This window comes from Strongylocentrotus purpuratus, unplaced genomic scaffold (assembly GCF_000002235.5).
Source record: "Strongylocentrotus purpuratus isolate Spur 01 unplaced genomic scaffold, Spur_5.0 spur5_scaffold_15, whole genome shotgun sequence".
Classification (NCBI taxonomy): domain Eukaryota; kingdom Metazoa; phylum Echinodermata; class Echinoidea; order Camarodonta; family Strongylocentrotidae; genus Strongylocentrotus; species Strongylocentrotus purpuratus.
In genome coordinates, this window is record NW_022145600.1 from 5,797,058 (window position 1) to 5,813,388 (window position 16,331).

The 16,331-nt window shown below is 41.4% G+C and overlaps 1 protein-coding gene across 1 annotated transcript; it reads right to left on the reverse strand.

The window, feature by feature from the left end:
* Positions 1–6,086: 6,086 nt before the first annotated feature.
* Positions 6,087–11,453, reverse strand: LOC115924317. The gene has a single exon (XM_030986433.1). The coding sequence runs from the start codon at positions 11,451–11,453 to the stop codon at positions 6,087–6,089; it is 5,367 nt and encodes a 1,788-aa protein (XP_030842293.1).
* Between the last annotated feature and the right edge of the window lie 4,878 nt (positions 11,454–16,331).

Sequence of the window (16,331 nt, forward strand, 5' to 3'; positions counted from 1 at the left end):
AGTTATATCAAGATGACCATATTGAGCAGTAGTGTGTAATGCAGTATAACCCTTGTTACTTCTCCTATTCACTTCAGCTCCTTGACTGATCAGATATTTAGTTATATCAAGATGACCATTTTGAGCAGCACAGTATAATGCAGTCACACCCTCATGATCTCTCCTATTCACATTAGCTCCTTGACTCATAAGATATTCGGCGACATTAAGATGACCATTGAAAGCAGCACTACGTATTATGGAGTCCTACCCTCATTATCTCCCCTATTCACCTTAGCTCCTTGACTGATCAGATATTCGCTTACATCAAGGTGACCTTTAAAAGCAGCAAGCTGTAACTCAGTCACACCCTCATTATTTCCTTTACCCACCTCAGCTCCTTGACTGATGAGATATTTGGTGACATCAAGGTGGCCATCCTGAGCGGGAAGTTGTAATGCAGTCATATCCTTACAATTACCCATATTCACTTTAGCTCCTCGACTGATGAGACATTTGGTGAAATCGAGATGACCTTCCTCGGCTGCACAGTGTAATGCAGTATAACCCTCATTATTTCCTTTATCCACCTCAGCTCCTTGACTGATCAGATATTTAGTTATATCAAGATGACCATATTGAGCAGTATTGTGTAATGCAGTATAACCCTTGTTACTTCTCCTATTCACTTCAGCTCCTTGACTGATCAGATATTTAGTTATATCAAGATGACCATTTCGAGCAGTATTGTGTAATGCAGTATAACCCTTGTTATTTCTACTATTCACTTCAGCTCCTTGACTGATCAGATATTTAGTTATATCAAGATGACCATTTTGAGCAGCACAGTATAATGCAGTCCCACCCTCATGATCTCTCCTATTCACATCAGCTCCTTGACTCATAAGATATTCGGCGACATTAAGATGACCGTTGAAAGCAGCACCGCATAATGCAGTCTTTCCCCCATTAGTTCCACTATTAACTTCAGCTCCTTGACTGATCAGATATTCGCTTACATCAAGATGACCGTACAAAGTAGCAAGATGTAACGCAGTCCTACCCTCGTCATTACCCTTATTCACCTCTGCTTCTTGACTGATCAGATATTTGGTGACATCAAGATGACCATTCTGAGCAGCAGCATTTAATGCAGTCCAACCCTCATTATCTCCCCTATTCACCTCAGCTCCTTGACTCATAAGATATTCGGCAACATTAAGGTGACCAGCGAAAGCAGCACTGCGTAATGCAGTCCTACCCTCATTATCTCCCTTATTCACCTCAGCTCCTTGACTGATCAGATATTCGGTGACATCAAGATGACCTTTCATAGCGGCAAGTTGTAATGTAGTCCTACCCTCCTCATTACTCTTATTCACCTCAGCGCCTTGACTGATGAGATATTTGGTGAGAGCAAGATTACCATTGGAAGAAGCACAATGTAAGGCAGTCCAACCCTTATTATCTCTCTGATTTACCTCAGCTCCTTGACTGATCAGATATTGGGTGACATTAAGATGACCATTCTGAGCAGCAACATTTAATGCAGTCCAAGCCTTATTATCTTCCCTATTCACATCGGCTCCTTGACTGATCAGATATTGGGTGACATTAAGATGACCATCGAAAGCAACCCTGCATAATAAATTCCCATCCTTATTATTTCCTTTGTTTACCTCAGCTCCTTGACTGATCAGATATTTGGTGATATCAAGATGACCATTCTGAGCAGCATTGCGTATTGCAGTCCTACCCTCATTATCTTCCTTATTCACCTCAGATCCTTGACTGATCAGATATTCAGTGACATCAAGATGACCATTTAAAGCAGCACTGCATAATGCAATCTTACCCTCATTATCTCCCTTATTCACCTCAGATCCTTGACTGATCAGATATTTAGTGACATCAAGATGACCTTTCTTAGCAGCACTGTGTAATACGGTCTCACCCTCATTATTTCCCCTATTCACCTCAGCTCCTTGACTGATCAGATATTTGGTGACATCAAGTTTACCGTACCCTGCTGCAATGTATAAAGGAGTCCAACCTTTAGTATTGCACTGATTCACTTTTGCCCCCTGACTGATAAAGTATCGTACTACATCAAGATGACCATTCCTTACAGCGGTGTATAATGCTGGGTAGCCGCCCTTGTCTTCGTTGTCCATATTAGCTCCATGACTGAGTATGAATGTTATTGCGTTAACAAGTCCGAGTGATGCAGCAAGATGTAAGGGTGTTTGTCCATCTGGTGTCGTCTTCTCCACATCAGCTCCATGATTTATGAGATTTATGAGACTTGATGACGTTCTCCTGGCCGTTTCGGACCGCTATGTGTAAGGATGTGTTTCCATTTCGGTTTGTTTTATTTATGTTTGAACCAAGTTTTAACAAACTTTCGACTGCTTTAAGATTACCCCGCAATACTGCACCGTGGATCTCTTGATTCACATCATCCATATTTGTTAATGTCTCGCGGCATCACTGGATCAGTTAGTTCTTTATGTCCTATATCCCTTCCTTGCGGTCATATGTTAAACTGTCATTACTTGACATCACTGTGTATCAAGAGAATACCTAGAGGTACATTCGAATCGTTTATAATCGGAACTCGATCTGTTTGAACTGTGCACAGGAAAGCGGAATACATTTAGATCAAAACTGCACACGGCTAAGCAAATAAAAAGTTTATCATAAAGCCCGGTCATAAAGATACTTATTATGAGTGACACATTTGCACAGAAATGATTAAAGAATCGAACTTTAGATTCATAACTCTTTGCAAATAGCAGTATTAACGAAGACAGTATACAATATTTTTATTTTTTTACATATTTTTTTGTTTGGGGGGGGGAGTCTTTTTTGGGGTTCAAATCCCGGAACCTACGTTTGATACGTGCGCTATGGACATAATTTTGTTTCATATCTCACTTATCGATTTTGGCCTTATCAGATAATACATTTATGTCATTGGTGCTGTTATTTTTCATTATTTCTGTATTAGTTACAAAACTTTCACATTCAGTGTAAGCAGGTAAGTGGTATAGTGAATTAGAATAAACATTGAGATGGTGAATTATCTAAGGAGCAATAAAATTGAAGTTGTTCTAAAAGATAATATGTATTCGAACCGACTTGGCAATTTTCGTGTTTCAATAAGGTCCCTTCATAAGACTTTTCACACGGGCCCGATATACAATAAAATATATTTCTATTGGCCTAGAATTTCTTATATTAATGATGACTCCTGTCTCCTACTGCAAGCCCCCCCCCCCCCCTCCCTTCCTGGCCTAGTATTGTACTACGGTATCTTTACAACTCAAGAAGAAACAGATCTGTTTTGTTCAATGTGAAGTGCACTTTTCAAGCTCTCCTTTGATAGTTATTTAATAGTACATATTATGAATGCTTATCTTTACTCCCAATCCCTACAATTATTAACAAGGTTGTTGAGAATTGTTATAACTCCCCTAGTATGACTTTGAAATTGCGTAAAAAGTGACTTATATGAAATTAGAAGACTTGGATTACCATACAATAAACTTGAAAAGCTGAGGAGAACTCGCTTAAATGTGCAGGAATACATGGCTCGCTCTCTTATCAGGCTTACAAGTTGCAGGCTTCAATTGTTTCGTTGGGGTTACCACGGCTACATGCACGTATTGTTATTAATGTACTACTTCTTTGTGTATATGTTATTCATAATGCTAATGTGTCAGTGTCGATGCTATTTTACATTCGCATCGCGTTTGGGGATATTTTGAAGATCTATTATAAGATCATCAATAAAGAGTTTCGTCTTTAACAGATATCTTCAAAAAAACATTATTTCATTCCCAAGAGAACAATCAATAGTGATTTTAAAAATCAATCAAAGGCATCAATACCAATATGGCATTCGTCAACTCATTAATCGAATTACAAAGGAAAATGTATACATTTGCTGTAAATAATGTGTGATTGACGATTGACGATTGACGATTAATTCACTTAACCAAAAGACACCATTGACGAATGAATAACACAGCGACACCCTTTTGTGATACCAAGACTCCAAACTGGCAGGTGCAAGGTTCAACCTTTAATAAAAGATAAAAAACACAATCATAAGCATTACTAGAATAATGCATCCAATATGCTACTTAGCATAGCTGATATGACAATCAAATAATCTATCCAACATTTGTTTATCTTATCCAGTCAAATAATAAACAGGTTTGTAAATAACTGTAAATAAATGGCATAATATGAGTTAGGAAATATCTTTACATATTTCTGCTAAGATGAGTTCATAGCTCCTTTGATACAACCTATTGACTCACTATTAATTACCAAAGCATAATAGGCCCAACATATCATTTAGTGGTAACCTAAATCTTAATAACAGGCTGCACGAAAGACTACCAATCTATAATGACCCCTGGCATACCTGACCTACTTTCTGTCAACTACTCTTTATAGAACATTTTGTCTTTCATACTAATCCAAAAAAACCAACTGAATATTGGACAGCTTATACTGTACATACATTTCTAACATAATCCACTGAAACTAATAATAATACAACTTTTCTGTCATATTCATATCTGTCTTCTTTACGTTTACCGAAATTAATTCTAACCCAATGACTTTATACACAACTGCATGCCCACACACAACGTAAATTTACGTACGTGAGTAACAATTTTCTTACTTAAATTTACACTATTTGCATTTCTTCATTTTTATCACCAATAGCATCAAACACAACAATAGTCATCATATTTCAATAAACAGAGGTAAATAAATACTCACAACATTGGGCTTGTGTCAAAATACCAAAAAATGGTGCACTTTCAGTGCCGATAACTAACTGCAACAACGTGTTTTAGTTTCCCTAACAAATTCGCAACTGCCCTCTATGGCTAAACCCAAAATAACCAAAACTTCGCTTCTGACGTCATAATACCCCACATCGTATGCAACATTCCGGCCCCTTAAATGTGAACATTCAATGAACATTTACATAACTTATCCTATCATACAACCCTTTCATAGAAATTGTATTTCGGTTAATAACACAAACATCCCATTTAAATCTGTTAACATACTATGAAAAAGCACATAAATGTAAAAATAAAACGTACTCCACTATTTATATACATATAAATCAAACCCTTTCATCTACGGTAAAGGTATTTCTTATGCAAATAACTTCCATCGTGTATGTAACTGATAATAACATTTTCTAAATCTTCACTGGCTGTACTTAATCATTTTCTCCAAACTGTATCAAGTTTATATTAACATATATACATATCTTTGAAATTTCAGACAAATTTTCCTTTCCTTTTACTCCTAATACAAACAGTAGCTTTGGATACATTTTAGGATTTAACTACTCTTGATGAAAATTCCTTTTCAGTCTCCATATGTCACCATATGGATTATGTTGTCAAGCAGATACAACCTGCATATAAACATAACATAGAAATTTCTGCACATGTGAAATAACTGCAACCCTTGTCATGTTTTATTTGTTTGTTTGTTTTTTGTTTTTTTTGTTTTTTTTTTCTTTTATAACCCCAAATCTGATATTTGGCCTCAATGCACAAAAAAAGGGAAACAACAGGAGTTGCATGTATTTCTACCAATATCTTATGTATACATATTATAAAACATATTTCATGCATGGATTAATATTTAAATATTCAACTATCAGTCCTTCCATGGGATATATCTCCAACAATCCTTTTTCTGATTGTCATTGTTCGATGTATCAAATTTCACTCTTATAGTGTTTATCAATCTGAATGTTAATGTTTCTTTGCGAAAGCGTTCAATCTCGGTATGGTCAGTTCTCCCTTTTGTGTCAGAAGAAATCCTTTGCGATGTAAGACCGCGATAACGAAGACCGCTAAATTACTAAACTTACGGCGAGTGACTGAATCCATCCAATAAACAGCGGTCCACTAATATATCATAAAGGGGAGGCGTTGCTAGGCTCGCACTTCTAACACTTATTTTAAATTACACCACAAATATTGCAGATCCATGTGCCATCCAATGAACCATGATCCATTATTATGATATCACCTTAACGCGATTTAACACATAAAATCTCAGGAATCCACTTCCAGGAGCAAACAGAGCTTAGCGATAGGTCTTCGAAGTGTGCTAGTTTGCGTCTTCACTTCGCATTGCCGAACGTTGCCTTCTCGGTCTGGCATGGTTCGAAGCACTCTTCCTATCTGCCAGCAGTTACGTGGTGCGTGCTCATCAACTACCAAAACTAGATCGCCGACCTGAATATTGCGTCGTGAAGTAGCCCATTTCTGCCGCTCTTGCAACCGTGGTAAGTACTCCTTCACCCATCTCGACCAAAAGGTATCCGCTAAAAGCTGCACCTGGCGCCATCTCCTCCTGGCATAGTTGTCTGCTTCACTGGTAGTTGTGGGAGGCAGTGGTGATTTTGCATTGAGTAGAAGCAGATGATTCGGAGTTAAGGCTTCCACATCATTTACATCACTGGACACCTCAGTGATTGGCCGGCTGTTCATGATGCTTTCAATCTCACAGAAGAGTGTATGCAATGAATCATCATTCAGGGTTTGCTGCTTAACCAAGGAACACAGCAGCTTCCTCACAGTTCGGATCTGGCGTTCCCACACCCCTCCATGATGACTAGCTGCGGGTGGATTGAATGTCCATTTGATATTCTTCTGCAACAATGTATCATGTATCTGAGCCTGGTTCCAACTTTGTATTTCGGTCCTCAGTTCTCTCTCTGCTCCAACCAAATTAGTGCCGTTATCAGATCTAATTTCTCTCACATTTCCCCTCCGTGCAATGAAGCGTCTGATAGCATTAATGCAAGAGCTTGTGTCAAGGGAATCTGCCATCTCAAGGTGCACTGCTCTCACAGTAAGACATGTGAATAGCACCCCATATCTCTTTACGACACTCCGACCCCTTTTCACTTCCAACGGTCCAAAATAATCAATTCCAACTCTTGAAAAGGGGGGCTCATCTGAAATAAGCCGGTCAACTGGCAAGTCCGCCATCTTTTGCTCAAGAACCTTCCCTCGCTGCCTTCTGCACACAACACATCTAGTCAGTATCCTTCTGATCACAGAGCCAGCAGCAGGAATCCAATATTTCTGGTTGAGGCAAGACAACATATGATTTCTGCCACTATGTCCCGATGCCTCATGGATTTCACTCAGGATAAGCTTGGCGACATGACTATCATTGCGAAGTATAATTGGGTGCTTCGCCTCCTCTTGCAACATTGCCTTGCCAAGCCTTCCTCCTACCCTCAGTAGGCCATTTATCATCCTTGGGTCTAGCTTGTAGATTGGACTTGTCTTCTTGACCAATTTACAGCTCTGTTCTTGGTGTGCACTGTCATTCTGCTCAGCCTGCAAGGTTGACATCTCATGAGGGAAGCTGACTGCTTGTACATATTGCAGAATTTTCTCCTCTGCGTCCTTCATCTCTTCCACCACCAAGCTTCCATGCAAAAGTTCAGCTGAAATGCCTTCAGGACCCTGTGTACATTTACATCTCAGCCATTTCAAGTACCTCCGTAGCCAGCAAACTGCTTTCTTCAACCTGTGCCACGAGGAGTAGTGTTCAAGAAGTTTGTTCATTAAGGCAGTTTCTTCTGAGAGAGTTGTCATATAAACCCCAGCCTTGTCCTTGCTCTTAACTTCAGGGTCGCCATCTAGACTGACATCATTTAAGACTTGACTTGCAGGCCTTGACTCATTCTCACACCATAAGAAGCTGGGTCCACTCACCCATCTCTCGCTGGTTGTTAACGCCTCAGCTGTCATCCCTCTTGAGACATCGTCAGCCGGATTCTGCCGAGTGTTGACGTAGTGCCACTGCTTTTGGTCAGATCCTTCATGGATTACTGCAATCCTGTTTCCGACGAATGTGTGGAATCGTCTTTCCACATTCTTGATATACTGGAGCACTATAGTGCTGTCACTCCAGAACACAGAGTCACTCAGGGTGAAGTCTAGCTCACGTCTCAGCATACCATCGAGTCTCACAGCAAGCGTCGCTGCCATCAATTCCAGTCTAGGTATCGTAACTCTCTTCAGCGGAGTGAGCCGAGTCCTGGCCATTACTAGACTGCAATAGACCTTGCCCTCCTGGTTCGTCACTCGGAGATAAGAGGCCACACCATATGCCCTCTCTGAAGCATCAGAAAAGTGGTGCAATTGGTACTCCGTCACATCTCCGAAATCATGAGGCTTTAGGCACCTGCTGATGTTGAAATCCTCCATAAGCAGCAGATCTCTCTTCCAGTTCAGCCAGCTCTCACGCTGCTTCTCTGGCAATGGCTCATCCCAATCCAATTTCATAGCCGTGAGCTCTTGCAAAATGATCTTGGCATTCAACACATATGGGCTTGCAAATCCGTACGGATCATATACCGAGGAAACCTCACTCAGCACTCCACGACGGGTACAGGGCTTGTGTTTCGGGGTGATTCCATACGTCATGGTATCTAGTTCAATGTTCCATTTGACACCCAGGGCCCTCTCAATCGGTAAGGTATCATAACTTAAGTCGAGTCCTTCCACTTCCTTTGCCCTGTCATGAGCAGGCACAGACTCCATTACCTTTGGGCTATTGCTTAGCCACTTTGTGAGGTTGAAACCTCCTCCTTTCAGCATTCTCTTCAGCTCATCTACGAGTTGAACTGCTTTATCTTCTTCCTTCACTGATACCAGGCAGTCGTCAACATAAAAGTTGCGTTTTACCACGTTTACTGCGTCTGGGGAGAATTCTTCGGCTTGGTCTTCAGCGGTATGCCTCAGTACAAAGCTGCAAACACTGGGACACCAGGTCCCTCCAAAGAGGTGTACACACATCCTGTAGACCATTGGCTGTCTCTCAATATCTCCTTCTGGCCACCAGAGAAACCGCAGCATATCTCTTTCATCAGGCGGGACTTGTACTTGATGGAACATCGCTTGGATGTCCCCCATAATGGCAATCGGCTCCTGTCGAAACCTCAAGAGAACACCCAGAAGTGTGTTTGTTAAGTCAGGGCCTTGCAAAACTGCATCATTGAGCGATCTTTCCTGGTATGTAGATGCACAGTCAAACACAATTCTTGTCTTGCCCGGCTTGTTAGGGTTTTCAACAGGATGGTGAGGAAGATACCAAACAGGTTTGCCTGAACCTGCATTCCTTTCTTCTACTCTCTCTGCATATCCATCCTCCACCAATCCTGACATAGCCTTGGTATATCGTCTGTGTAGATCCTCATCTCGCCTCAATCTCCTACCAAGACTCTGTAGCCTTTTTTCTGCTACATATATGTTGTCAGCCAGTTCTTGGGGTCTCTCTTTGAAGGGTATAGACAACTGGTAGTGATCACCCTTCTTCTGGATACTATCCTCCCAAATTCTCAGAGCTCTCTTGTCATTGACAGACATACACTTAGATTGTCCTGCTAGCGACCCTGATTCAAGTGACCAGAACCTTTCCACTTGAAGCTCCAAATTAGCATCACTGGAAATAAAGCTTGACGATATGTCATGGTCTCTGTGCCGGTTCCCAACTGGTCCATTCACGGTCCATCCTAATGCCGTCCTCACAGCATAAGGTTGCCCGGGTTCGCCATACTTAACGTCCTTTGGTACCAATACTTCTGGCACATCTTGTCCAATTAGTAGCATGACGTCTTGAGGTCTAGCAGCCGGTAGATTCAGATCTGCAAGGTGGGCAAATTGGCGAATGTCACTTCTATCAGCAGCAAGTGCACTGCTAACATTTATCTTCTCTTTGGCTAATACATGATGGAGACTGACTCTATATTGAGTTGACAGACTTTCAACTTCCAGGTTGACTGCTTTACATGTTGTGACAATCCTTGACTTGTCTAGAGTCGACATGGAAAGGCTCTGCTCTGTTCCTTCAGCCCCGATCTTACGCGTCAACTCCAAAGTGCAGAATGTTGATGTTGAACATGTGTCTAACAAGGCATAAGTGTCAAAATACTCCTCTTTCCCTCTAGCTCGTACTCGAACGGGAACAATAGGTAGCACTACTTTACTACCGGCCCCTATGACACTACAACTTTCTTCAGCAACATGAGAGGATGACGAGTGATGAGTAGTTGCCTCCGTTTCAGATGACGTTGGTGAATTCCTGGCATCACTTGATGACTCTCCGATATCCCTCCGAGACTCCGTGCTATCAGTCTGTGAAGGCTGTCTGATAAGGTGTAGAAACTTGGTGTGTTTCCTGTTACACCCACTTACTGAGCATGTCCTATTTAACTTGCAGTCCCTGGTCATGTGACCTTTATTCAAACAATTGTAGCACAATCTTTCCTTCTGGGCCAGTTTAAGCCTGTCCTCAATCTTGAGTTGCTTAAACTCACTGCAGCCGAATAAGGAATGCTCTCCACCGCACTGAATGCAGCTCCGTGTCTTGCTGCCTTCAGCATCTGTACTAGTAGTAAAGACCCCTCTCGATGTCTTCCCAGACTTCTTAAATGCTGACATCTTACTGCCTTGATCTCTAATTGTCAGCCTACCGAAGACAGGGTCATTCTCTTCATCTGAAATCTGTTGCAAGAATGCAACCAAATCCGTAATAGCTGGAAGTCGACCCTCTTTTCTAGCTCTTCCTACAACTTTTAACCATCCTGTCCTCAGATGGTATGGTAGCCTCTCTACTATCTTCAGCAGAACATGTTGAGAAGTCAGCTCAGATGCCTGACCTACTGCTTCTAGCGTCTGCACACAAATCTGGATTTCATCCGCCATTTCAGCTAGTCCATGTTTGTCTTGTGCAGCAATGTTCTTTCCTTCAGTAACCTTTCTAAGCCAGGCATGAGCAATCATTACTGGATTTCCATACTTTTCTTTGAGTAGAATCCTTGCCTTATGATAGCCCTCTGTAGGCTTCATAATCATACATGGTTGAAGCAACTTCTTAACGTCGCCAGCACAATAGTGCAGGAGGCGTGTCAGCTTGACAGCGTCGTCTACTGAAGTTTGGTCAACACTGTTCTCAAAGGACCTCCAAAACTCATGGTACTTCAGCGGATCACCTTGATAGGTAGACAGAGTGGCATGAGGAAGGGATACAGACTCTAACAGCCCCCGCTGTTGTCGTTGTCCTTGCTCCAGTAATTGCAGCAGCAGCATTTCCGTCTGTGTGTGAGGAGAAGGTACAGTTTCGTCCTCATCTGGCTTCATCATAACAGGTTTGTAGTTATTCGTGATTGAAGGCACAACGGATGACCTTGCGGGAGTAGGTCCACCTGTTCCTGCAACAGACTGTGCATATGGAGCATTATCTTGCTGATACACCCTCTCTTCAGCTTGAGCAACCTTTAACTGGGTTTTCAGCAACAGCTGGGCTTTGCGTTGCTTCAAGCGGAATTCTTCCATCTCGAGCTCCTGTTGCTCTCTTAAGGCTTCAGCTTCTGCCTCAAGAGCAGCCCTTCTCGCCATAGCCTTTAGCCTTGAGGACTTGGATGACGTGGAGATAGTAGTGCTTCCCCCACATTGGCTCACTGAATCATGCGGTGTGATTTATGTTTGAACCAAGTTTTAACAAACTTTCGACTGCTTTAAGATTACCCCGCAATACTGCACCGTGGATCTCTTGATTCACATCATCCATATTTGTTAATGTCTCGCGGCATCACTGGATCAGTTAGTTCTTTATGTCCTATATCCCTTCCTTGCGGTCATATGTTAAACTGTCATTACTTGACATCACTGTGTATCAAGAGAATACCTAGAGGTACATTCGAATCGTTTATAATCGGAACTCGATCTGTTTGAACTGTGCACAGGAAAGCGGAATACATTTAGATCAAAACTGCACACGGCTAAGCAAATAAAAAGTTTATCATAAAGCCCGGTCATAAAGATACTTATTATGAGTGACACATTTGCACAGAAATGATTAAAGAATCGAACTTTAGATTCATAACTCTTTGCAAATGGCAGTATTAACGAAGACAGTATACAATATTTTTATTTTTTTACATATTTTTTTGTTTGGGGGGGGGGAGTCTTTTTTGGGGTTCAAATCCCGGAACCTACGTTTGATACGTGCGCTATGGACATAATTTTGTTTCATATCTCACTTATCGATTTTGGCCTTATCAGATAATACATTTATGTCATTGGTGCTGTTATTTTTCATTATTTCTGTATTAGTTACAAAACTTTCACATTCAGTGTAAGCAGGTAAGTGGTATAGTGAATTAGAATAAACATTGAGATGGTGAATTATCTAAGGAGCAATAAAATTGAAGTTGTTCTAAAAGATAATATGTATTCGAACCGACTTGGCAATTTTCGTGTTTCAATAAGGTCCCTTCATAAGACTTTTCACACGGGCCCGATATACAATAAAATATATTTCTATTGGCCTAGAATTTCTTATATTAATGATGACTCCTGTCTCCTACTGCAAGCCCCCCCCCCCCCCCTCCCTTCCTGGCCTAGTATTGTACTACGGTATCTTTACAACTCAAGAAGAAACAGATCTGTTTTGTTCAATGTGAAGTGCACTTTTCAAGCTCTCCTTTGATAGTTATTTAATAGTACATATTATGAATGCTTATCTTTACTCCCAATCCCTACAATTATTAACAAGGTTGTTGAGAATTGTTATAACTCCCCTAGTATGACTTTGAAATTGCGTAAAAAGTGACTTATATGAAATTAGAAGACTTGGATTACCATACAATAAACTTGAAAAGCTGAGGAGAACTCGCTTAAATGTGCAGGAATACATGGCTCGCTCTCTTATCAGGCTTACAAGTTGCAGGCTTCAATTGTTTCGTTGGGGTTACCACGGCTACATGCACGTATTGTTATTAATGTACTACTTCTTTGTGTATATGTTATTCATAATGCTAATGTGTCAGTGTCGATGCTATTTTACATTCGCATCGCGTTTGGGGATATTTTGAAGATCTATTATAAGATCATCAATAAAGAGTTTCGTCTTTAACAGATATCTTCAAAAAAACATTATTTCATTCCCAAGAGAACAATCAATAGTGATTTTAAAAATCAATCAAAGGCATCAATACCAATATGGCATTCGTCAACTCATTAATCGAATTACAAAGGAAAATGTATACATTTGCTGTAAATAATGTGTGATTGACGATTGACGATTGACGATTAATTCACTTAACCAAAAGACACCATTGACGAATGAATAACACAGCGACACCCTTTTGTGATACCAAGACTCCAAACTGGCAGGTGCAAGGTTCAACCTTTAATAAAAGATAAAAAACACAATCATAAGCATTACTAGAATAATGCATCCAATATGCTACTTAGCATAGCTGATATGACAATCAAATAATCTATCCAACATTTGTTTATCTTATCCAGTCAAATAATAAACAGGTTTGTAAATAACTGTAAATAAATGGCATAATATGAGTTAGGAAATATCTTTACATATTTCTGCTAAGATGAGTTCATAGCTCCTTTGATACAACCTATTGACTCACTATTAATTACCAAAGCATAATAGGCCCAACATATCATTTAGTGGTAACCTAAATCTTAATAACAGGCTGCACGAAAGACTACCAATCTATAATGACCCCTGGCATACCTGACCTACTTTCTGTCAACTACTCTTTATAGAACATTTTGTCTTTCATACTAATCCAAAAAAACCAACTGAATATTGGACAGCTTATACTGTACATACATTTCTAACATAATCCACTGAAACTAATAATAATACAACTTTTCTGTCATATTCATATCTGTCTTCTTTACGTTTACCGAAATTAATTCTAACCCAATGACTTTATACACAACTGCATGCCCACACACAACGTAAATTTACGTACGTGAGTAACAATTTTCTTACTTAAATTTACACTATTTGCATTTCTTCATTTTTATCACCAATAGCATCAAACACAACAATAGTCATCATATTTCAATAAACAGAGGTAAATAAATACTCACAACATTGGGCTTGTGTCAAAATACCAAAAAATGGTGCACTTTCAGTGCCGATAACTAACTGCAACAACGTGTTTTAGTTTCCCTAACAAATTCGCAACTGCCCTCTATGGCTAAACCCAAAATAACCAAAACTTCGCTTCTGACGTCATAATACCCCACATCGTATGCAACATAATGTATGCTAAGAAGAGGATCGAAACATTGTGGTAATGAATGGATTCACTGAGAAGGAGAGCTTGAAGAATGTGGATCCCTCAAATAATCACTATCATTAGTTTATGTAATAAATAAATATAAAAACGAAAAAAGGGTACCAATAACTTGATCTGTAAGTTGGGGGTGATAATAAAACACTAAATTCATCATGTAAAGAGTTATAACAATATGCATATTACACATCGGGCTGACCATCTATATAGGCCAACGGAAACTTTACAACAAAACATGACATGTACTATGTTTCCGGCGGCCACAGCAACCACATTTCAGGCCACCGTGGACAAAACGTGATGGACGTGAGACAACGCGGGGGACGGAATGGGCAAACGTGACAGGCCGTGATTGCCGTGGATGCCTGGCCAGATTTTTAAACTGTCAAAAAATTGCCACCGCAGTCACGGTGCGGATGAGAAACCTAGTAGGCCGTAGTAAAACGAGGTGAACGCAACAGAACGTGACAGTACGTAATAGGCCGTAGCAAAACTTGGAGGCGGTCCATAGTGTGACCGGAAACCTGTGTATTCCTCGGCATCCGGCGGTCCTTTCAGTTTTGTCACGTTCTGCCGCGTTTAGTGCGCGTTTAGTATACGGTTGTTTCACAGCTGCTGCGCGTTTTGTCCCGTTTTGCCACGTTTTTACGGTTCTCATGGCAAGAGAGGGTGTATGGTAGCCGATTCGTCGCGTTCAATCACGGCGCATGCCGGCGTGCGACGTTTTACGGCCCGGCGCGCTACAGCGCGTTGCGTTCTCCTACGGTCTGACAGTCTGGGAGGGAGTATATAAAAGCCGGGACGGCAGAGGAGCTTTATTCGAGTCTGAGCACTCGACGACACATTACAGCATCTACAATACGGAGAGAAAAGAACAAGCTTTGAGAAAAAGAAGGCCAAGCTATGCCACCAAAGAAGCCAAAACGTAGGAAGCCCTCCCCCCCCCCCAACCCCACATCCTCCCCTTCCTGTGTCACCACCACCAGTAGAGGGGCAGGAGCAGCCTTAAGATCCTCGCCCTTCACCGCCGCCAGATGAAGAGGAGCGAGCTGCTGCTGACCCGGTCCCTGATATGGAACCTGAACCTGAGGCTGATGAGGCTGAAGAAGATGCACCTGCTAGGAAGAGCGCATAGCGGAACTTTGTGTCTTGTCTCTCGATGGCTGGTGTTACTCTTCCAAGGATCTCGTCGAAGAGCTCTGGAGGCATCCTCAGATAGCTTTAGAAGGCGTACATCTTCGGTGGGGAACTCTCTAGTGAGAAATGATGAGTAATGGCACAACTGCTGTCTTCTGTCTTCCGATAAGCATTTGCGCGCACCCACATGGATCTTGGCCTTCTCATCCGCCTTCTTCCTTCCTGCTTCACTCTGGCCTTCCCTCTCTCCAACTGCTGCTGGACTTCCTCTTGCTAACGCAAAGACTGGGTGTATGCACCCATCAAACATGCAAATAATTAATCTTTTTCATCTTGGGCATTTATGATGTTGTCTCGTCAAAATTTCAGGATACAATGATTGGTATCACTTGGGAGGCCTTCTTTTTTTATACCGTGAGCACATACATGCTCCAAAATTGCCCGGCGTCCACGTTTCATCAGTAGAAAGCCTGGACAGAACTTGAAAAATGTCTCACACCTTGATCAGAACGTGAGAAACGTGAGGGACCCCATCAGAACGTGACGGGCCGAGAGGGAACGTTCTGGCATCCGTGGTAGACAGCGGCCCGAAACATAGTGCGCCTTGAAGCCTCCAGGACTCAGCATCCCCTCCTCCCCACGGCCCGTCACGGAAATTGTGATAGACCTTGAGAAAACTTGGCAAGACCTAACAAAACTTGTCAACAAAGAAAATATGGCCAAAATCAAAAGGTGCACTACATTTCGGGCAAACGAGGCTGCCGTGGCGACGTGGACATAGTGTAAACGTAGCATTAAGACAAGACGCAAATGCATACAAATAAATTTACAGGACAAAGGAACATGAAAGCACGTTAACAGGAAAGTACAATTGTAATGCCTCAGTCACACCTTTGCGTATGTTGCCGCGTATTGCTGCGCTCTGCGGTGTACATATCAATACGCAGCCGTGCCCAGTAATACGCAGCAAATTTGAAGGTAGCAGTCACACTATTGCGTATCTAGCTCGTAGGTAGCTCGTATG

Excerpts from the sequence above, each read along its gene's own strand:
- LOC115924317 (XM_030986433.1), bottom strand. The coding sequence starts at position 11,453 with ATGGCGAGAAGGGCTGCTCTTGAGGCAGAAGCTGAAGCCTTAAGAGAG.